Source organism: Halyomorpha halys, unplaced genomic scaffold (genome assembly GCF_000696795.3).
Source record: "Halyomorpha halys isolate HHAL.00 unplaced genomic scaffold, Hhal_1.1 Scaffold177.1, whole genome shotgun sequence".
Taxonomy (NCBI): Eukaryota; Metazoa; Arthropoda; class Insecta; order Hemiptera; family Pentatomidae; genus Halyomorpha; species Halyomorpha halys.
The window spans coordinates 682331-707206 of NW_027114700.1; the positions used below are offsets into that span (position 1 = coordinate 682331).

At 30.2% G+C, this 24876-nt stretch overlaps 2 protein-coding genes across 4 annotated transcripts in view; both read left to right on the plus strand.

Moving 5' to 3' along the window:
* LOC106679104 (protein FAM76A) overlaps positions 1–4032 on the plus strand; it is a 17922-nt gene extending 13890 nt beyond the window's left edge. For all 3 annotated transcript variants that reach the window (XM_067051850.1, XM_014418058.3, XM_067051851.1), the window contains one exon: positions 3577–4032. In XM_067051850.1, the coding sequence (XP_066907951.1) occupies positions 3577–3801 (225 nt within the window). In that variant the 3' untranslated portion in view covers positions 3802–4032. The remainder of the gene's footprint in view (positions 1–3576) is intronic.
* A 1133-nt stretch (positions 4033–5165) lies between these two features.
* LOC106679105 (PRELI domain-containing protein 2) lies at positions 5166–20305 on the plus strand. Its single transcript, XM_014418061.3, has 5 exons — positions 5166–5297; positions 5533–5678; positions 14872–14936; positions 17342–17499; positions 19583–20305. The coding sequence occupies exons 2-5, from the start codon at positions 5546–5548 to the stop codon at positions 19725–19727; spliced, it is 501 nt and encodes a 166-aa protein (XP_014273547.1). The 5' UTR covers positions 5166–5297; positions 5533–5545; the 3' UTR covers positions 19728–20305.
* The last annotated feature ends 4571 nt before the right edge of the window (positions 20306–24876 follow it).

The following is a 24876-nucleotide window of genomic DNA, read 5'->3' on the forward strand; positions in this document are numbered from 1 at the left end:
TACAAGTTTTTTCTTATTTTAAAATTTTGAATTATAACCAAATTTTTGTTTTAATATCAATCTTTTTCCTGTAATATCTTATTTTGTTTTCTTTTGTTATTTTCTGTACAATTTCTATTCGTAATTTCGGGATTATTATATAAAAACTCTAACCAAAAACATATTTACAATTAACAACAGTACATATATATACATGTATCAATACAATTTTTTTATATAGTTAATTTCCTTTTTTACACTGTCTGATATTGACCCCTGCATTGTTTACCATGTACTGACTTATGTTTTCTCTTACCTGTTTGATATTGGTATTGCCTGTTTAAACTAAAAAAAAAAAAAAAATATGTTGTTCATAATAAATTGGAGTACATGAAATTCCGAGTCAATTCAGTACCATTTATTGAAAATTACTATAGTGATTAGTGATATATAAGTAAAAAAAAAGCCATTTTTATTTTTATGTAAAAACACACAAAATGTTTTCTTTATTGTCTATTAATTTGTTAAATTAATTTTTCCATAAAGCTGTTGCCATGCATAATTAGCCAAAAGATACCCCTTAATTAACACCTTGAACAATGAACTACATTAATAAGTAAATACTCTAACTGCCTTCATTGAAGGCAGTTAATATAATAGAGCTATATTGTTATTGAAAAATGAACAGCATGTTATTTATTCTTAACCTTGATTTATATTCACTTAAAAACAATAATAAATTTAAATAGGCTTATTTTTAAATGTATAACTATTGTTATAATTGTTTTAATAATAGTTTTGGATCATACACTTCTTATTGATGGTTTCTTTACGTTCAGTAAACATTTAACTTATTTATGACTAACGAACTACGAAGTATTTGTTCTTATAATATATTTATTATAAGAGTATATTTTAACAAACTGATAGATAACTGCTTACCATATGCCAATAAACTAGAAGTGGAAGGGGTTTATTACTGGGGATTAAGTACCAAAAAGTTCTTTATTTTCTGTAAAGCCTTCAGATTCAGATCTTCAAGTTAAATCACCTGGCTTTCAAGTTTAACTCACTTGGCTATTTTAAGTTTTCTTAGTAGCATTGTAAAATTAATTGACAATAATGTTTAATTAGGAATTTTGGCTACTTTTCTTTCATAATTTAGTGGTAAACACATTTGAAGGAAAATATTCACAGATGCTAGCGAGGGTTTGAAAAATTATCTCAGAAAGTTGCTGCTCTAACTGTATGTTGAGATTCTGGTAAATTTCTTTCAGGTTTGAAGATGAGGCCTTGAGTCCATGCGATTGAAATGCTTCTAAAGCGGAAAATAAGGGTTATCACTGAAACAGACTTTATTTCATTATTTTTTTTTTTTCAACCTATCCTTATGACAATTCAATATTTTGATTTTATAGTATAAATAAATAAAATGGATGTTATCCAATTTCATATGATATTAACTGTCCAAGAAGCATCATAATTTCTAAAAGACATTCTCCCAGAACATTTCTGATGACAAATTGCTCTATTATGTCTGTAAAACATTAGTTGTAAGAGGTTATTCACACTATCCTAACGTTCATAGTTGGGATAGTTCTTTTCAGTGATAAAGTGACATTAAGAGGAAAATCATTGTCGCCGAGACTGAAAATATATATATTTGTATTATGTTAAATCAATACAAAACTAATATTGAACATTTTCACAGATTATTTAGATGTGTCAGCATCAATAAATATATTTTTCTTTTCCTCAAAAGAAAAATAATAGAAAATTAATTCTCTTTAGATAGTTATAAAATTTCTGATAGTTTAAATTCATAACTTCATAGTGATTTTGTTGATGGATGGAAGATTTTCCCAGTATTATTCTATATCCTTGTATATATCTTCTCAGCATTCTTGCACTCTCCTCTGAGTGTTGATTATTCTTTTCTCTCTGATTTCTTTTTCAGTATCTTTTAGTCACTTATTTGAAAACCTATTCTGCAGTGTATTATCATAATTTTCCTATTATAATTTTCATGTATCATGTTTCAATGACAATGTCATCTTCTCTCATATCAGTCTTTTTATTTATTTGACAAATGTATTTTGCTAGTTATCTTTTCAATTTTTCTAAAGATGCTCTCTGTAGACCATGTGTCATATTTGGTGTTTTTTTAAAGACAGTAAATGGTTTTAAGTTGAATAATAATCAAAATAAATCCTGACAAATCCCACCAGATCACCTTTACTCTCCGTCGTAAACCTCTGCCCTCCTGTCCTACAGTATCCTTTCTAAATACACCACTAATGCCTGTTGAACAGATTCGATACTTAGGACTCCATTTTGACAAGAGTCTTACTTGGAATCCACACACAAGACTGAAACGACAAGAAACTGCTCGTAGATTCTGATTGCTACAACACTTACTTGACAAACGCTCTAAACTTCCCATTCACTACAAAAAATTAGTATACACTACAATAATCAGACCAATTTGGATATATGGAATTGAGCTCTGAGGCTCCACCAAACCATCAAATTCTTCCTGCATCCAATCGTTACAATCCAAAATCCTACATAAAATGCTCCTTATTACGTCACAAATAAACTCATTCACAAAGACCTTAACATCCCATTCGTTGCAGATTTGACCCAAAACAGATATGCGTCTTTTCATTCCAAACTCCTTAATCATCCTAACCCATTAATTCTTAATCTTTCATCCTTAACAATCCCTGATAATCCTCCGAGGCGTCTGAAAAAAGATGGCCACGGAACCTTCTAATTTAAATTAATGTTTGAAGTACCACCAATGGGTGGTTCCTTCCCAAGATTTTCAAGTGTATATGAAACATACTACATATTTACCTATTGTATTATTTTGTACAGTTGTAAATTACATTAAATAAATAATTTAAAAAAAAAAGAAAGTTGAATAATAGTTTAAATTTCAATAGTGTTTCTGTTAAGTTTCTACACACTGAGCTGAGAACAGACCAAAATATAAAATTGATTTTTAATTTAATGTAAAACAATTGTTTTCATCAACAGAAAACAAAATCTTACATATTGTTAGCAAGATTAACATTCTCATGTAACGCAAGTTCATTTTCACATTTTTGGATGTATTTATACAATTTTATTTTAAATACATTACAACAAGAAACTTCATTCAGTGGATAAAAATGAATTTGTGAATAATTGTGCGAATAAGAATATTCATAAATTTACCAACACATCATTATTCGTAATCACACTTTTAAAACCTTTATGATGTATTATTATTTACAAGTTTAAGTATGAATATATGTATATTAATATTCAGACTTGTAATTACAAATATGTACACATGTATTATTTTATTTTAATAAAAATACATTCCAATTTATATCTATTGGGAACTAGGTTTGCAAATACATTTTTATTGTTCATATTTGCAGGTACAAATATGACCTATGTATAAGTAGCAGTGCCTGATTTTAAAGACTAATTAAGTAGTTGAATTTTTTTTTTTAATTTATTTTGTTATTTGAGTATGTTCTGACAGAAAATGATTGTTATTATTTTATTATTACCTTTTGAACCATTGCTCAATTAATTTTGCAGATAACAGAATTGAAAGCCAAACATTTTACCAATGAAACTGAACTAAGGAACAAAATGCTGAATACTGAACGAGAATTTGAGAAGAAAGTAGAAACGTTGTCTTCCAAAATCAAGCAGTTACAAAAGGAAGTGGCTACATTATCGAAAGCTAACAAAAACAAGAATAATACCTTATCTAGTGGTGCTGGAAGTGGTGGAAGTGGAACAGATAGCCCTCTACCTTAAAACTATCTCGTATAGGTGTAGTTAATGTTCAAATTGAAATACATGGATATCTCAGTTGTTTGAGGACGAATTCAGGTCCAACATGAGTTTTAGAATAGTTAATTTTTAAAAAGGAAAAATTCCTCAAAAATGTATGTATAATTTTATCTAAATGTACAAAGCAGTATTTTTGTCATGTGTCTGAGAATGTAACTTTTATTTTGATAAGTGTAACTAGTACTAATTATTTTAGACGATTGAAAGATGTGATTCTCAAGCATTCTCCGTACCATAAACTTTATTAAGATAAGGTTTTAGTGATTAGTTCAATTTTTATTTTATCCAACCATAGTGTGTCTCATTGAAACGCTCATTGTTTAAAAATACGACAAAGTAAATGAAATTATATTTTTGTACTGCCTAATATATAACTTCTTTTCAATCTTTTAAAATTGTTATCAATTTTGTATGATTATAAAATTCAAATAAATGTTAATTAGACATTCACAAATTACTATCATTCTTTAATTGTTTATGTATATCATCTTGTCGAATAATAAATATGTTTTTTATATATTCTAAATGAATTAATTTCTTTATGAAAAAGAAAAAAAAAGTAATATTAATAAATATATGAATATCACCGACTGCAGTTTCTGATTCAAAATAAGTTATTTTGGTCAGATATTATATAGAAACTGTTAGAATATTTTAAATTATAATTTTTAAACCATATAATTTAATATTCTTATGGTAGATTAATTTTTTAATTACTTAAAGTTGTTTTAAAATGAGAAAGATCAATTTAAAAATTATTTATGAAGGTCCTAAATGTATAAATGTTTAGTTTTAACTAAAAAGTATGTTAAGTGTAATATTTTATGAAATTAATCAATCATGTGTATGTATGTTCAAAAAGTTACTAATACATGTATGTTTCAAGTTTACATGGTATTATTGACATTAAGGCTTATTGTCTCAGGTTAATTTAAAACATATATGTAGCATAATTTTTTTTATTATCTAATAAAGTAAATAATCATATCACAATCTTTTCAAATTTTTAATTTATTATTATTATTTTTTTAATTAATTCATTTTAGGTCTATTATAGATATTTACTTTAATTTAACTTTGGCAAGGTTAAATTATTTTATATTTTTCTGTGATCACAAATAAATTTCTCTTACCTAAAGATATATTTCAGATGCTGAAAAAAGGTTATTTGAGATAAGCATTAAAGTCTCTTAAGTTCTAGAAACTTTATTTATGAACACTAGAATGTTAGAATGTTTTTATCATCTATTTTTCGTTATTAAATTGTTATGAATAATTTTTTAGAATACATATTTATTTCATTTTGTAACTAATTGGTTCTCTTTCCCCTTCTCTTCCCCACTATATTTGATAACAGATAGATGATACCTGAAAGGTTATGAACTCCTGCTCAAATAGAAAAGTAGTTGCATCATTACTGTTGAAGGTTATATCTGGGAACCAAATGGATTGTGAAAATTGTATGTTTCTTTAAATTGTTGTAACTACTATTTTGTTTGTTTTTTAAATAATATTGTTTTATTTTTTAAGATAAAATAACTATTGTTCTTATGGAACAGTTAATTTGTTTATTTACCCTTTAGTTTTGTTTTGTTTATTATCTATATGTGTTATTCCTAAATTGTATTATTGTTTATTTAACCAACACTAATTACTTATATGAATATTTATTTTATGTCAGAATTATTTTTTCAGGATTATTTAAAAGATGGTCATAACATTAAATATACATCATTTGTTCAAGTACCCGGTTGAAACAGTTTTAAAAACATATCTTAATAAACACGAATCTTCCGATAGCAATGTAGAAAAGGTTGAAACCATTTCTTCTTCCCAGGAAGGTAACTTACATTAAATTGCGTTCTATTTCTAACATATTTTATTATGGATACTTTATTTTGTTCTGGTCTATGAAGTGTATTAATTTTAATAAAATCTGACCTGAAATTTAATTTACATTCTAGACTTAATAAATTGGGTTATAAATTATGATCGCTATTTTGATATTATTAATGAACTTATTTCCATGTGAATTTTAATTTACTTAATAATTATATTAATTTTTTGATGAGTGGCAAATTTTTTATAGAGAACTTATAACTTTTTTTTTACTTGCATTATAGAGCTAAGTAACAATTATGTATACATACAAAGTATGAATTAATTGGTCAAATAGTGAAGTAACATCTTTATATTCTTATAAAATACTTTTGTACCTACTTTGATTTTGATGTATTTGTAATTTGCTGATTTGAGAAATAAAAAATAAAAGATTATACATTCCCCCAGTTTTTTGTGTGTTTTAAAATGAATATTTTTACTATTTATGCCCTGAGAGTGATTAATTTTATTATTATCATTGTGAATAATTTTTATCTAGGTGATGTCAAGTGCTCTTGAATATGATACGTTGTTAGATTTGATTAAGGCCTACAGTCGTCTATTTTTTAAAAATATGTTTATAATAATAAATTATTACTAATAGGGTATCTTATTCCCTTAATATTTATATTACTTGAAATACAGATGAATACTAATCTTTTTCATAATTATCGCTGTTTATGGGTGATTTCAAAATTTTTGTGTCTCTTGAGCCCCCAATAAAGTGAGCACTCATCATTAGCGATCATTGAGATTTGAAAAAATTAAATTAAAAAACAGAGAATCAGAATCACAATCTAGTGAAGAGGATTAGTATTTTGGAAATAAGAACAACAAAATTTTAATATATCTCTAACAATATAAACATAGCAAAGTATTAAGTAAATAAAAATTAAATTTAAATTACACATCATTGATGAAATTCCTTTATTTTATATAATATAGAAAATTACGTTTTAAAGATGAAAAATATAACATTTTTAAGAAGTAAGTTATGTCCTTCTTGGATGAAGGCTGCTGGCTGACTAAGAAAAAAATTGTTTCATTCGTGGAGGATATATTATATAAAAGACGTGGTTCAAGAAAAGTGCTTGAGAAGGGTATTTTTTGATTTTGAGTCCTTCTTACCTCATGTGTGAAAGAAGGGCCTTAGAATATTTTAGTTTATCAAAGCTTAAAATAAATAAATATTTTGTTATGAAAATGTAAATAGGTAATGGTTTTTGTGACATTTCTTGTTGATGGGGAGGATGAAGGTTTTAGGAAAAAGGAGTGAGAAAGACGATTGTATAAATTGATTGTCAAGTGATTTTTTCTCTTCCTAACTTGTGCACTACCTCTCTTTAAAGTTAATATTTGGTTGATAATACAATACATTGTTGTCAAACTGTGGTGGCTTGGGAGCATGTTTGAGGATAATGCATCATCAAAGGAGGTTAGTTTTCTAGATTGAGTTCAGAGTGAAGGGAACAGCTCCAGCTTCTCCCTTTCACCTTAGATAGTTCCAAACCGTTTTTAGTACTGTCCTAGCTTCTGTCAGCTACAATTGCTCTAGATTCTGCCGCCTTTAAGGATTTTACACTTCTTCAAATTTGATTTTATTATTGAATTAATTCAAATTTATTTTTTTAAGTATATAAATTCATTTACTTATTTATTCTTTTACTTTACCCACTTCTAATAACATTTTTTTACATTGTTTTGGATTATTTCACATTGGCTAAATGTTTATGGAAAATGTGGTGAAAATACAATAACTTTCTATAGTCCTTATTCAGTAATTCAGTTAAAAAAACGCTAAATACATTTATGTATCACATAATTGGGTGACGATAATGTGTCCTCTAGGTTATTAAACAGATATTTAATCTTTATTTGGCTCAATATTACATTATATAATGCTTATGTAAATTAAATGAAAAGAAAATATCAAAAAAAAAATTGTCTTCCAGGGGAGCCCGTGCGGTAAAAATGTTAAGAACAATTTTTGATGATTTCCAGGGAGTGTAGATTTGGAAAATAGTGCTGGGTTTTTCCGTACAGTTTATTTACTTGTGTATTCAAGTTATCTTTCTGTTAAATAACTTATTTTCCTGCACTACTATCTAAAGTTCTTGAGAAATGTATCAATCTATCCCTGAAATAATAGTGCCTAGGGAGTGAGGAGTGAATAAAAATACTTTAATGATGAATCCAAGTCTATTAATTATGACAGGAACTGTGACATCTGGGAGACTTGAAATATATGGTTAGATGATCATGTTGGGGCAGTAATGTTTCAGGGAGTGAGTTATAGTTTTATCTCATTATTCTGTTACTGTCTAAATTATTTTGATCACACTTAGGCTACCATAACTTTGTTCTTAGACTGACTTGGAACAGTTAGTACCAGTGTATACCAGAGCTCTATCTTCGCTGCAATTTTCTGCAGCAATTACAGAGCAGGCCTTATCTCTGATTTATAGTGTTTTTGGAGAATTGGGAGTTCTGGAAGGAAACTACTACAAAATAACAATAAATAGTTTATGTGCTTGAATTTGAACTACTTTTTTTTTTTTTTTGCTGTAAATCGATTTTTCTGAAAATCATGGACAGAATGGCATAAATTAATTAAGAATAAGGATATCATAAATAATATCTAACTATGATTCAGAGTTTCATGAAGTCTTGAGGAGCAATCCTACAAAGATTTTTTTCCCCCCAATTCTTTAGTTTGTTTCTTCTCTTCAGAATAGTTTTTAAAAATATATAAAAACTTACCAGACCCTGAAAATACAGCTGGCCGGCTCACTGACCAGAATGGTTTCCTTTCATCTGCTAGAATTCCCTTTGAAGTAGTCCAGGACTATGGTAGGTTTACATGTAAAGTTTTATAGGAGTTCTAAAAATTTGCTCGTTTATTTTTTGGAGTGCTGATCTCTAATTTCAAGTTTGTTTCCTCCAATTTATTGAAAAGAACAAGAAGACTCACCTCGTCTTCCTCAGGAATATTTGATAATGTACCGCAGGTAAAACCAAAATAGGCATTAGAGGAGAAAGGAGTTCCCATTAACCTGACTCAAAGATATATGGGATTGTCAGAACAGAATTGACAGCAACAATCAGAGAGATTTGAAATGAAAACGGGAGTAAAGTGAAGGGGACAACCTTAGCTCATTACTGTTCGTAATATACAGGGACAGAATAATATGGAAAGCTAAACTAAGAAGCCCAATACTGAAAGCTGGAAAATGGAAAATGTATCCCGTGTATATCCTGAATTCAGTGTATTAAAGCAGTTGTATTGCTGAAAGCAGAAGAGCCTTTCAAGAAGCACTACGAGCATGGGATGAAGTTTTGTGCAGAAAAGGAATGAATGACTATCAACTAGACTAATTCTAAGTATATGGTGGTGTCTATAAGTAATTCTAGGCTACAAGAAACTTTAAATTTAAAGGCTTGAACCTTGAACAGGTTGATGTGTACCAATAGCTTGGAGGCAAAATTACTAATGAGGGATGTTGGGTTCCGAGATAAACCAGCACATTGGAAAAGCCACAAGTGTGGTACCAACCCCGAAACATAATTTGTTGTTTAAGTGTTGTAATATTTCAATGAAACCTATATGATAATGTAATATTTCAATGAAACCTATGTAACAGTCAGCGAGCACGAAGTACCGCTATATCACGTCGGGGTCACCACTTGTCGGGGTTGTCTGGTCTTAGGCGATTTCTCCAGCCTGATATCTCTTTACAGAAGGCCCACGACAAGGCGTATTCATTTATAGTTAGAAAGGAAGGCCGTGCCAGGGGATGAGCCCTGGGCACTGACTTAGGTAGAGGAGGTCTAGGTTCTCGGCAACCAGTGTAATTTCCCGTCTCTCCCCGGCTCTAGTCCGTCCGCTTCATCTCGGCAACTAGAGCTGTACCTAGCCTTATCAGCTTACTGGTCCGTCCGCTTCATCTCGGCAACTAGTAAGCTGGCTCCTATCATGACAGTTCTGGTCCGTCCGCTTCATCTCGGCAACTAGAACTGTTACTCTGCCTCAGACTCTCTCACCTAGACCTCCTCTACCTAAGTCAGTGCCCAGGGCTCATCCCCTGGCACGGCCTTCCTTTCTAACTATAAATGAATACGCCTTGTCGTGGGCCTTCTGTAAAGAGATATCAGGCTGGAGAAATCGCCTAAGACCAGACAACCCCGACACCTATATTCAATAAGACCTATCTAGTATCAAAGAGCACTTAATTACTTATTGATTCACTGAGTTTAACCTAAATCGCTCAAACCATTTTGGAGAAAATCGAAAAAAAGTGAAAAATCTATTTTTAAAGTGGCACTCCTGGTCGGTCGATTTTAACGAAAAAGTTTTCGTCACGTCCCAGGCATATGTCCGCCTTAATATGTAATGTCAGTTTCTTACGACTATTCGTATTTTAGCCAGGCTGTTCACGCACAGAGACCGTTTTTCAAGAAAATTATTTTAAGGATTCAGGAGACCTCAAAACATCTATTTCCGTCGAAAACTCGAATTCGAAATTTTTCACGATTGCAATTCTTTCCTTAACTATATTTTACATATATAAGTAAGTGGGAGAAGAAAACTAAATTAATTTTTTTTTCTGTTATTCTCTTAAACAAGAAAACCTTGTATTTTTTTTTGGGAAGGGGGCTATCGTTTAGGAGCAAACGCGCGTAGTCTACTGGGCTCAGTCAAAGGAGTATCAGGAAGTGATCTCGATGCTGTGTTTTGAAGAAGTCCTGACTATTTGCTCAATTATGTTTTTGGAGAGATGATTACGCAATTCAACTTAGTGATCTCATTTTTTCCCCAGATCTCATTTTTCCTATATAAAAATAAATGTGAACAAAGAATTATTAATTTTTATTTTATACTTCCGGAAAAAATTGAGAGGACAAAACCCTAAATTGTAATTTATAAACCAATTAAAAACTTTATCGAAATTTATTTATTTTGAAATGGAAGCGTTATAGTTTTCATCTGATCCAGGTCAATTCGCTGAACCTAAAGATATCACTTTTAAAAATATTTTTTATTTATTGCTATTTGAAACTGTGTTTTCATACAAACACATTAAGTAAATTTGATGTATGATCAAAATGGAGTGATTCAGGCGTGTAGAGAAACTAACCACTGGTAGCACTCTAATGACGTTTTTGATTAGCAGGTCTCGTGGCCATCTTCTTTTCAGACGCCTTGGAGAATTGTCAGGAATGGAAGTGGAAGCAAGGTTAGAAACTAGTGGGTTTGGGTGGTTAGGGAGTTTATAATGGAAGGAATATCTGGGTCGGGTTAGATCGGTTACAAATGGAACATTAACTCTTTAAAAATATAAACAAACAAAAATAACTCTCTTGAAGTTCCTGAATAATATAATTTTTTTTCATATCTTTATTGAAATTTACAACTGTACATAAAATAATACATTCAATAAATTTGATGTAAGTTATAATGGAGTGATACAGGCATGTAGGAAAACTACCCGTTGGTTGCACTTTAGAATAATATTTGAAAAAAAAAAAATAAAGAATTTCAAGGTTCTTCTTTTTTAAAAAAGAGGATGTAGGATTGTGTTAGCAGCTGTATAATGCATTTCATTAATTTAATTCATGTTCTTAATCAATCACTAGGAGTCCACAGACTTTCCATTTTTCTTATCTTATCTGTTCTGTCGATTAGTCTCAAACTATGTTGCACTTATCTCGAGGGTTGTCTGCCATTAATGTTACGGCCCAAATTTAAGATCTATTATTTTAGTATACAAATATATATTAGAATAATGGTTCCCAATCCCACTGTCAGCGAGAACTAAGCCAGAAATTGAACGGTGGAAACCCAACTTGTGGAAAGGAAATAGTCGAAATTGAGGTTACCTAAAAGTATGTTTTGATTGTGTATATTCCTGTTTAAACTTTCAGCTAACACACAAATGTCAGGAAAGATAATCAATAAAATAGCTCTTAAACTTTCAGCTAACACACAAATGTCAGGAAAGATAATCAATAAAATAGCTCTTAAACTTTCAGCTAACACACAAATGTCAGGAAAGATAATCAATAAAATAGCTCTAACAATAAATACTCATAAAAATCAGCTTTAGCGGACCCCCCCCCCCCCGCGGTGTACGCTAAAGCTCTTGCGGACTAACGGTTGGGAACACTGTGACAGAGCTTGGTAGTACAAAAGGATAGAGTGCCAGCTGTCATATATTGGTTTAAAAGTTCTAATTAAGTTTTTTATGAGGCCATCTTTCAATGTATTCCTATTAACTAATTTGTCGAAATTCCAAAACACTCTTCATAAAAATGATCAAGTTAAAACTCACAGTAGTAGAAAGCATTCTGTATTATCAACATTTTCTCTGATTTCAGTAATGATTTTTTCCAGAATAAGAGAACTTCAGTTTTTAAATCTCAAAAGCAAATTTTAATTCTTTGTTAATTGAATGTTTGACGATTTCTTATAAAACTGACAAGATAAAAAAATTCCAACAAGTTATATGATAAAGATAACTTTAACTCATATTTGTAAGAAAATTCTTTGTTAAAAATAATAATTACTTACATTTTAGATAACATTTTAAAAACCTGACTTTATCTAGGCTAAAAACTTGAAATCATAAAGCTTTGAAGAAGAGAAAAAAAATCGAATTTAATGAGATTATTCAAATTAGAAAAATTGTCTGCTATATTCAAGATATTTTTGAAGAAAGTTATTAAAATATTATTACTTAAAATTAAACAAACCAATACGTAATCAAAAATCAATGAGTTGACGTGAATAAATATATACTTGTTCACGGCTAAACCAGTTATGGATCGTGCATGAGACACAAAAAACCTGATTCCATTTAATCAAGTCAACTAGGGATCAGACAGAGATCTCATGGGAGATTTTTAGAGCAATCCTGAAAATTTGCACATATATGTTTTCGGGATGCAAACTTGCATATATGTTCAACTGACAATAACATTACATAACTGTGCAATAAACATTTATGTGCAAATTTGCACTTATATGTTTTCGGGATGCAAGGTCTAACTCATTTTTTGAAGAAAATTTACCTGACCATATTTGTAATTGAGCTACTCAAGTATGGATTGTTTCAACCAACATATTGGATTTAAATGACAACTGAAACTTGTGATAAAATAAACATATTGTATCTTGCACCAGTTGAATTGAGTTTCGTTATCGAATCGTAATAATAAAGAAGAAAAATTCGGAGCCTGATGATTTCATTTGTGTTTTTTGACTTCGGGACTTTTACCCTCGCCTTTTAAAAATTTACTGTACAGATATTTACGTTAAATATGTAAATAATACAACTATATTTTTTCTGAAAGGGTTAATACTAATTGTGCTCTGTCAATAGCTAGGAGCGTTGGGAATTTTAACATGTTGAGTCCTTCCCCTAAAAGTTACTTAAAATTGTCGTATATTTTTAAAATAGTTGATAGTAGTGCTCAGAATCATAGATGCAATATTAATTTTATTAAAACCGGTGATTTTTTATTTTTAATATTGAATCATAGTAATTGATACAAAAATTACTCTCCCTAAAGAGTTTAGGTTTTACGTTTCAAAATATGTAAACTCCGTTCGTCGACTGCTTTTCTACGAAATTCGGGGAGCAGTTTTTTTTCACCGTAATCACAAGACACCTCAGAGTGATCTTCTAAACTCATCATTGTCATTCGCCATTTCGTATCACAATAGCGGCGGATTCGAGGTTTCATAAGCCTATTTCTCTGCCAAAAAAGGTCTGTCGTGCTTCTCATGTAAGAACGTTGACTTTCCGTCGTTCTTCAACACTTAAACGTTCCCTCCTTTTTTTATTAACATATTTTTATTTTTGTTGGATTTAAAAGAATTTTTTTTTTAACAATAAGAATTTCTCAGAATGAACTCCTCAATCAAGGAAATTAGGATCAAGTTCTATTCAAAACTCAAAAATGAGACCTTATCGTTTTTCTATTAGGACTCCTCAATAGTTTGTTGCTTACTCATAATTTGTTCAGGTATCTGTGATGCCAAAAAAACTCATTTTCGCCTCTGTTTTCCTAATACCCCTATACAACGAGGTCTATGTCTCGCCCGCATGGAACCTTTTTTTTTTTTATTTTCATCTAAAATTTAATCAAATAAAATTTCGTCCGGGTGCGGTCAAATAAAACTCAAATAGTAAATAGATGTACTATTTTAGTTGCGCCAACGTTTCGCCCCACGTTGCAGGGCTTCGTCAGGGCTGTTTTGATTGAAGCCAAAGTCAGAGTGACGTTGACTTTGACTTTGACTTCCGTCAAAACAGCCCTGACGAAGCCCTGCACGTTGGGCGAAACGTTGGCTCTAATAAAATAGTACACCAACTTAACTATTTGAGTTTTATTTGATCGCACCCGGACCAAATTCCATTTATTGATTCACAAGGTCAATCAGAAATCTTCCAGTAAATTAAATTTCATTTAAATCGAATTTTTGCTAATCTCCTCTGTTGTTGCATGCCCTAATTCGTATTCTATTTTTTCTTAGATTCAGAGTTATTTGATAATTTTTTCATAAAAGGTATTTTGATTAAATAAATGCTCGTTTATTTTTTTTAATATAGTAAATAGCCATTGGCCTCTGCCTAGAGATTAGGGATTTATTGAATTCTGGTGTGAGCGAATGACGGTGGTTGTAAACTATGAAAAATTGATAAATTATGAAGCAGAGCTTTTTTGTTATTATTATTTTGGAAATATTTATTACAATTATTTTCTACGGACTAGACAAGTCACACCCGTTGGTTTCCTTTTGCTCTGAAGAAAATGAAATCCTCTTGATTGTTTTTTGGGCAAATAGTAATTGTATTTATTTTATACACAAACAATCCCTTAACAATCATTGTATCTTATTATAACATTAACTAGATGTCAGCCTCAGCAAGACGTAAATTGATAAAACATTTTTTTGGGATAGGGAACATGTATCGATTGCTGAATGACTAATTTTGGTGTTTGGCAGCTCTGAAGTAGGCGTTCTTAATAATTACTCATTGATTCTAATAATGATTAATTATATACATAAATATAACTATTTTCTAACGATTGTCATTATTATCACAACTATCGCACATATTGTTTACATTTATTTTTATATTTTTTTAGATGAAATGACATGTTTGAAAAGAAGAAAAACACTGAGTAATTATTTTCCGCACTTCTTTAGAAGGGTAAGTTTTAATGCGATCTCTTTGGTTAAGATTAAAAAACAGTTAAACATAGACAGCTTACCAGATTCTCTTCCATTTTCGTAGTCGGTGTACAAAATCATATTGAAACGGATTTAAACCTGTTATTTCATTATAAAATGCACCTGAATACAATTTAAAATATAAAATCTTCCAATTTAATTAGGAAACTATCTATAAATTGTAAATAAATATTAACTTAAGATTATAATGTAAATATTAAACATTTCAATTCTTATTCATTTAAAATTATTTAATTATGACAAAATATAATAATTACCCCCTCATTTTCATCCAAACTCATAACATCGGATAGAATAACGATTTAATTTTATATAATTAGTTTTTATTTTTATTTTTTGTTTATACAAATGTCTATATTTTGTTCAAGGTAACACTACATTATTATATCTCCATACTATGTATATATATTTTCTCCTTCCACTCTACCAGCCTGATCTTAAATATTAATGTCAAATCGAACTATTCTATCTAATCCAGTGCTGTCCTGCCCCTCAGGGATTTTTGTTGTTTTTTTTCTTCTCATTTAGAGATTGATTATTTACGTCAAAATTATTTTCTTAATCCATAAAAGCTAAATCAAACTCTTCATGGTAGAAAATAAAAGTCCGTAGTGAAAATGATTGATGTAGCTAATTAAAACAATGTCCTCTCTTAATTTTGGTTCCCTTTAGTGCGATAGGGATATCTCCGTTATTATCAGCATATTGTTATCAAGGGATATCGATAAATAATAAAAGGCTATCGATAAACACTGGGAAATCATTGTCAATAATTATCGTATCTTATTTACCGCTCTCTCTTCTGAAAAACTTTCTCCTTTTCTCTTAATTTATTTTATAAACGAATCCTCTAGCAATTTTGGAGTTCAAGTATCTTTTTAATAATGTTTATAGGGGGTATAAAAAGTAGAAATTAGAAAATGTATGTACGTTAACACAGAAAATATGACGTACGACATATAAACAAGTTATTACAAGTACATGGGACTATGTTTTAAACTCCACTTAATCACTTTTACCATTAACCCGACGATATGGAATCTTTAGTAGGATATCCTGCATACATTTTAATTATCCATCCACGGAATTTCAATTTTGCCAACATGTCAGCCACTGGTTTCAAATTGAAAATAGAAAATTTTGGAACTTATTCCGTTTTGGCGTGTAACTAGAAAATTCATCATTTCTCGAAGATTAACATTGTATATAAAATAAAGTGGGTACAGCTTCCTATATAATTTATACATTATATTTCATTTTGAAACAACCTGAGACGCCACTAGAACGGGTATCTGAAAGGCCACTTTTTGGTTTTCTAAGAAAAATTCAAAACTTCCCTTTCAACTGTCTGGTTTGTCTTGGCAGGCATAGCTGAAATTTATTAAAAATAGTTTCAGCCAAATGACGTTGATGCTAGGACACAAACTAAGAGTTAGAGCATTTTTTTTTATCTAAGAGAACCATAAAGTGGCCTTTCTTTAGCCGCGTCTCAGGTTGTTCAAGTATGGAATGTAATATAGATTAACGTTTTTCCATTGCTGCTGATTTGGGTATTTTTACCTTAGTTTACTTATTTAGGCTTACTCATGATCAGCACCATCCAAACCTAAGGAATTATCAAGATCCGCCTCAAAAGTTTCTTTTTCTTTCCCAGATCATTTATGTCCCCTGTATCCATCTTATGAGCTACTTCCATAACTTGTGATATGCTGTTTTTTCTTTAATCTTCTATTCACCTTGATTTGTGAAAAAATAAATTTATAATTCAAACATGAGAAAAACTTTAGTCCAGGTACAATATTTGTTATATAAACCCCAGTAAAGATAATCATGAGGAAAACTGGTATAGTTAAACACCCATAAATATGACAGTGAGTAAAAACTACTTAGTAACTTCTAGGGTGCAAATTTTGAATAGTTAAGAAAGAAACGTAACATTTCTGTTCCAAAATCTGATAACGGAATGATTTTCAGATGAATGAGGATTAAATCTGTCCTTTGCGTAACTTGTAGCATCAATATTATATGATAGCCATTTGTTTAACAGTAGAGATAAAATGCGAGAAACATTGTCTGAAATCGGAAAATTTTTCTGTCATGCCAATTCTTCAAGAGGGCATATATTTACCAGTAAAGGTATGAATAAATTAGGCATTTCTGGATGCACAACATAGTTATTTTACTTTACTTGCTCTCCACCATTTTATTAGATAAGGAACAACTTCGTTTTTAATGACAAATGAGCTAATTATTGTTATAAATAATGTTTTGAATATATGAAGAAGGATACATTTGTTTTATTTTTATCAGTAATATTTTACACTTTTCTGATTTATTATTAAATCACTGCTTTGTATTTTTCAGTTAGAAATCTTAAAGAGAGATACAGTGACTGTAGAGGAAGAAATATGGACACAGCCTTCTGCTAGACGATATTGGATAAGAAGTAAGGATACTACATGGGAAAATGCTGTCATAGCACACTTAGTGTATTTGTCAGAGTATGAAGAAAACCCTAAATGGTAATATAAAGAGATACCTTATCTCAATTTTTTAATTTAAAATTTTTTTTTCCTATCAATTTTCTTTCCACTATTGTATTAAAAATTTTAAATTCTAGAATGTAAAACGGTTTTTACATTTTATCTGCCATTTTATTGTAATAATGTTAAAAATGATATCATTGTTGGTGTATAACACAGTTGTTTTCGTTTACAAATTATTCCCCTTATGAAAATAAAAAAGAAATGAAGCAGAGACTTAGTTTTCCATCTGATACTGTGATATTTATAATATAATAATAATTCTTAATAATCATCCAGCTTCCAATTAGAGTCTAATGAGTTACAGCTGTAAAATGATATCTTATTGCTCAGTGTTTCTTAATATTTTTCCTGGTTACTTTCTGTGGATTCTTTTTGTCCAAAGATCTTTGGTCACCTAAGCCATGACCCTGAAAGGGGTATTCATTGTGGGCATTAGCTGAATATTAAAAGTTCTAAACATTATGGTCCTACCTGAATATCAGGTATAGACCTTTTAGTGGTCGTGCATACCAATGGCTGTACTACTGCCTGCAGGTACCAATCAATGTTCCCCTTTAACCAAGACATGGAATGGTAACTGTAGCCTTTACATTTTATTAATTTGTAAATCTGGTTGAAAATATCTTATTTTGTTTGAAGTATCTTATTTTGCTAAATATCCAAATCATAAATAATAATCGTTTTACAGTCTATCCAATCCATTAATGTGTTGTAAAGGTGTACCCTAGAAAAATTGGCGTGATTCATTTATAGTGTTATGATGAGCAATCTACAAATAAATTTTCATTTTTTATTTTTATTAGAACTCACAACCACTATGCAGAAGTCTTGACCGTTAAGAGGAAAAAGAATCAGACGGAGAAACAAAATATATAAAAAGACCTGCTAGGATTGTATTTATATGGAAATATGTCATGCCTATTTTTGGTTTGTTCTTTGTTATAACATTGGCCTTTCTTATCAAAAAACAAAAAGTAAAAACAGTAAAATAGTCCAATTATAGATATTCCTACTTATCTTACTGTTGTATATTAGGCAGATTAAACCACTAATTATCAAGAATTATAACCTTCCATTGCAAGAAATGTGATACCAGTGTTATGTATTTCTCATGTTAAGAATGGCATAGTAAGTAGAGAAAGTTTGGAATGTTTCTTATGCCATTGGAATAAATTTCAGGTGATTGTAGTCACTGAATTCGTAGATTTCTTTCCTAATCATTAAAAAAAAATATTTAATTATATTTCTCTTGTAGTATTGGCCAATTAATGAATATAATTCCCACACTGAAGGGTGGGAATGATGCTTAATATTTAGTGTAGCAAGATTTAAGCTTTGTGGATATAACAGTATAATTTGTTATGATTGTGGAATTTTATGTTAATTTAATAAAAAATAAGAAAAAAAGATATTGCATTTTGAGTTGGAATTTGGATCTATTCAAAGCTAAGGATAGCATACTACAAACAGGTAAATGTTATACAAATATACAAGTACGTATAATTTTCAATTTGGGATCCTGAAAAAAAAAATAGACTAAAAGAAATCGCTGTATGAGTGAAAATGATCTAAAATACTTTCATCTAAATGGACAGCAACTTATGAAGGTGTTAAAAACATTAATGAAACAAGTTGCTTAAAAAGGAAATTTCGTAGATTATCCATTTTGTTTTGATAGACTCTTGGATGTAAATCAATCTATGTCTCAAATCAAATTTTCTAAAAATGTCTAGAACATTAATATGAAAACAATGCACTTGCTGGCCTGCCACATTTTTTATCTGGTCTAGGTGTTGATTGGTGCCAACGTAACTTAAGTATCAAAACCTCTCCAATACAATAACTCTACTTAAAGAAATATTTAAAGTAATTCTGCCTGCTTATTTTACTTTTCATCATCAAACCCACAGACTGGCCCAACTTGATTTGAATTGATTTTCTGTTGTTTAAGCCATTTTCCATTTTTTTTTATTTTATTTATTTTTTTTATTATGAACACTGAAAGTATTTATTTTTCTGTTTTTGTTAATTTTTATAACTTTGATTTCTCTTTTTGTAGGTCTCTTTGGGAGCAAGACACTGTTGTTGATTTAAGTTCATTTGGTGTGTTTGGTGTGGTACTGGAATTGTATCTGAAAAGACAATTAAATACTGGAATGAAAAATGAATTACGCTCATTAGAAAAATTAGCTTATTATCAATAACTTGGTTTATATATAAAAATTTAAATAGTTCAAGTCGTGTGAAAATATTTTTTTTTATTGGTTAGTTATTTTCAAGTAGCATTTTATGAATTTATATAGTTCAATGGTGTAATTGATTTTATGTATTTTTTGATTCCATCTCTTGTACCATATTATATTACCATAAACTTATAAAGTATTAATGCTACTGAAGATAATAAACACAATGATCAAATATCAATCAGTCCAATATTAGCAGAGTAGCTTAATCACTTTATTTTTAATTTTAAGATTACGTATTTACTCTCAGCATTTACTTACCAATGTGCCTGATGGACATAGGAAGTTTGACTTTTTCTGTCTAATTAGGTGAGATTCATAAGTGACTTAATTGGCAAAAGGGTGAAGTAAAATTAAATAAATTATATAAAACTTGTTTTGTGTAAAAGAACTTGCAAGATCTGAACAAATGGAAATGTATGAAGATATAAAATGAGCAGGAATAGTGTAGTGTAAAAATGATTTTCATATGGACATTTTCCATAATTATTCCTGTTACTGTTATCTGTGATTTGGAAGTAAAGTATTATATTTTTTTATGTCTTGATATTTTTTTACTCCTGATTAGTACTGTAGTGAATCATTAGCAGATTGCAAGCTTATCGTACTTTATTTTTGGTATGCTGTATTTACTGTTACCCTGCTTTCTGAAGCACTGCTCAACTAATACTTTTTATTTTTTTATGTTAACTCTACAAACTTTGTAGATCTTAGACTCCATGAACCAGCCTTCTCCACCTCTGCTTATTTTGGGATATTTCTTTCCAGTTTGCTGCATGCAGATCTTTTCTATCTTTATCAATTCTATCTATTCATCTTTTTCTTTTTTTTTAGATTCCCACATGTTCTCTTGCCACAGTAGCATTTATAGTCGTGAAGAGATATCCTAATTTACAGCATTATTTCACAAAACCTCACTTACTCTCCTACTTACTCCTGAATTTCTATCCTTCTCCCTACTAACAGAAAAAAGACACAAAAATCATTATTCATAAAAACACTTGTCTTAGTATTTTTATATCCTAGAGCACCTCATAGAGTTACTTATTTCTTCTTCTTCTCCAGCCTTCCTCATCCCTTACCGGCCCATAGATTATGTGAATAGGGTCCATGTCTGGGAGGCGTATATTTGGACAGGCCTAATTAGAGTTTTATATAAATGGTCCTTTGTTTTCCTGCTAATGAGCTTGCTCCAGAACTGTTTCAACAGACCAAAATAGCATCAGTTAGCCGATGTGATCCTTCACTTTATTTCAGTGGAAACATTATTTGTTGCTGTGACCTGAGATCCAAGATAAGTAAACTCATCCAGACTCTCAAAGGTACAGCTTCCTATGACAACCTGTCTTTCCTGAGGTCTGGCTCCTCCGGTGTACATATATTTAGTTTTATTTTCATTAATAGCCAAATCCATGTGTGCGGCAGCTCTCTGCAGGCTCAAGAAAGACTCAGTGAGTGCAATAAAAGATCACACCACTATATAAAGGTCATCCGCATAACCGAGGAGTTGGACTGATCTGTTGAATATGGTGCCATTATTCTGGGTACCTGATTCTCTCACTACTTTTTCCAGAATCAAATTAAACAGGAGGCACGCTAGAGCATCTCCCTTATGTTAATACTTTATTTGAGCCAAATTCAGAAGAGTGTTCGGACTGTATGCAGACCCTGCCCCTAACATCTCTCATTGTCATTTTTATAAGGCTTATTAGCTCTATTAGCGATATTCATCTGTAATTAGAACATTCCAATTGTTCTCCTTTCTTATGAAGAGAGCATATCAAAGCACTGCTCCATTGCTGAGGCATCTTCTGAACCCATATCTCGAGGACCAGGTCATAAAGTGTCCTGTGCAGTTCCTCTCCACCATATTTAAACAATTCTGCCGGCAATCCATCCTCGCCTGGTGCCTTATGGTCTTCATTAATGACATTACTCAGAGTCTCATGCAATGTTCTACCTATTTGAGCTTGGAAAGAGTTGCATATATCAGGGTCTTGCAACTTCTGGACATTCAACTTCTTAGTCTTTTCTTTCTTTTTATATCTTGCATTGGTGATTCTTGCTATCACTAGATAGAAAACGTTAATTGTTACATATTTCATATTAAAAATATATTTTTGTTTAGCAAAGTTATATTAATGGAACATAATTTAAATTATTTTTTTCAAATAATAATTTATTTTATTGTTTCTTATGTAATGTTATGTTTTTTATTGTTAGAAATATATTGAAATTTTGGGAAAATCTTGTTTTTTAAATAATCATATCAACAAATAATACTAAATACTATCCTCATCGCTAAATTGTTAAATTGTAAAATTATTTTAATTTATATCTCAAGGATCACTGATGATTATGAGGGCTCACTTCGCAGGGATTGAAGAGACAATGTAAATACAAGAGTACGAGCAAATGTTAATACGAAAATCAGATTTATAAAATGTTTTTAGTTCAATAAATTTACAAGTCCATATTTTGTTGAAAATTTTAATTTACTCATTTAATATTTTTTAGAGTATTTGTATTCTCATTCTGTATCAGAGTTTTTACTATGAAACTTCAACAAATATTTTTTATTTTTGCAATTTACCGCATTTTATCATATTTCGTTATGAGCTTTTACAGTTTAGTTGAGAAATAATTTACTTTTTAATCTTTATTTTTATGAATGAGTATTGCCTTTAAACTGAGGTGTATGACAGAGTTCAATTAAAGCTTGTAGTAGCCTCTAGCCAATGTAATTCTCGAAGCTCAAAACCTGCAAAGGCGGGATTAGTCTTATGCGGCTGAATTCAGACAATTATACTTCAAGTAAGGGATGAAACTGAGAGTAGGAATAAGGCAAATGTATATCAATCTGCATAGAAATATTGAGGAACCGAAGAAAGCAATTGGAATGAATGAATCCGAAATAAAGCTGATATAAGACTTTTTTGTGAGCTATATTATTTATACATAGATATGGAGGATTGATAAATTGTTTTTATGGGGGCAATAAAAAAAATTTTTTTTTAGTATACAAGTAATATAAAAATTATTAAATGAGTAAATTGAAAGTTTCAACAAAAGATGGAGTCTCAGATTTTTTAAACTAAAAACATTTTAAAATTCTGATTTTTTTTTTATTTACATTTACTCTTATTCTTGTATTTACATTGTTTCTTGAACCCCTGGGACCTGAGCACTCATTACCATCAGAGATCATCGAGATATAAATTCAAATAAAAAAAAGAAAATGTGAGGTGTGAATCACAATCTAGGAAAGAGGATAGTATTTTGAATTTATTTAAAAACAAGATCTTCACAAAATTTAAATATATTTCTAATAATAAAAAACATAACAGCATAAAGTAAACAATAAAATGAATTATTATTTGAAAAAATTAATTTAAATTACCTTTCATTAATATAATTTCTTTGTTAAACGAAAATATATTTTAAAAATGAAATATGAACAATTAACGTTTTGAAGAAGTAAGTTATGTGCTTGGTTGAATACAGCTAGGTGACTAGGAAAAAATCTTATTAGTAGTGGATATATCCATAAGGTTCATGGTTTGACTGCCCCTAACATTTTATAAAGTTATTAATAAAATCTTTATTAATGAGAATATAAGGCATATCCTTGCATATGTAGTTGTAGCTGACGGTTCGATTACGGCCTGAGCGGGCTTACTTTTATTTCGTATTGGTTCCACGGATTGAAAACTCGACCCTCTCACTCTGGTTTGAATAGGTTGGCTACTTCCAGTTATAACCTTCCTCCCGTTTGTCAGAATTGACCTGGTAGGGGTTAAAAATAAAGTACAACCCCCGCTCTATTAAAACCATTCTGGTCACTTTTGTTCGTGGACCGTTTCAGATTTATATTTTTTTGGTGTGTAAACTAAATTTCCAATTTATTTTTTAATCGTTATTTTTGTGAGTTTCTGTCGAGTAACTCTATCCTAGTTGTGTATTTGAAGTTGTTTCAAGCGCGTCCCTGAAAAAAAACAAAATTTGCGGAATAATTTTATATTATAGTCTTAAGAAAAACTTGAGTAGTTTCATAATGGAATAAGAAGTATTTCGGTCAAACACTTATATTTCTGACATTGCGGTTTTGTATCGATATGATATATTTGAGAATTTTTCACTGCTTTTAAAATACCAAAATTTCTTATCTTAGTTTGAACTGATAATATTACATTATTTTTACAAAACATAAATTCGATATTTATTTATAAATAAAAATGAAGTAAGTGCCAAGAAATGGCAGACGTTCAAGTGAAAATAAAAGTTTTTCTTTTCTTTTGTACTATTCAAGAGTTGTTTTTCTAATCCAACCCTCAAGTATGTTAGTGTTTGCCAAAAATTTAACATTGAATGTTAATTGAAAGACATGATTAATTTGATATTTATCAGATCTTTTATCTTGTGTTTAATGAAGTAGATAAAATGCGCAATGTTTTTTTTTCTGATTTATTCCTGCTTGGGAAAAAAAAATTTCTTTATTCTTTAATCCAAACCATTTTATAATTCAATGATCATCCTTAATTACCTTAAAACTTTTATAATTGTTACTAAAGTATATCATTTTTAGAACCCCATCAAGAGAATAGATGAACGAAATTCTAAAATACTAGAAACGGCATCACCATAACTTACAAAAAGTGTGGTGAACTACTCAAATTGGACCAATACGATGATTTCAGGACTTGGATGCTGAGGGCAAACCTTCAGTGTGTAAAAAGTATTCAGTCAAGTATTTACAGTACTAAACTTATATACTTTTAATATGAATGGGTTTGAAATAAATTCTTATTTCGCTTCTTCTTCTTCAACCAACTCCCATACCTTTCTACGTCGGGGCAGCTTGGGTCCCTTTTTTAAATATCTCTCTATTCTTAGTAAACTTTTTGATTTCACCAAGATCCGATGTGAGGAGGGCCGTCCGTAGCTCAGGGGGTTGAGGCGCAGGACTTTGGAACTGAACGGCGCCAGTTCAAATCCGGCCTGGGGGTAGACTATTTCATTTCGTGGCGGTCCAACGAAATGAAAAACTTGACCTCTCACCATGGTTAGAATAGGTTGGTCACCTCTAGATAACCTCCTTCTCCCCCCCCCC

Bases quoted from the DNA above. Each gene is read 5' to 3' on its own strand.
- LOC106679105 (XM_014418061.3), top strand. From the start codon at position 5,546: ATGGTCATAACATTAAATATACATCATTTGTTCAAGTACCCGGTTGAA. The intron at 5,679-14,871 runs GTAACTTACATT...ATATTTTTTTAG, and splicing joins CATTTCTTCTTCCCAGGAAG to ATGAAATGACATGTTTGAAA. The intron at 17,500-19,582 runs GTAATATAAAGA...CTCTTTTTGTAG, and splicing joins TATGAAGAAAACCCTAAATG to GTCTCTTTGGGAGCAAGACA.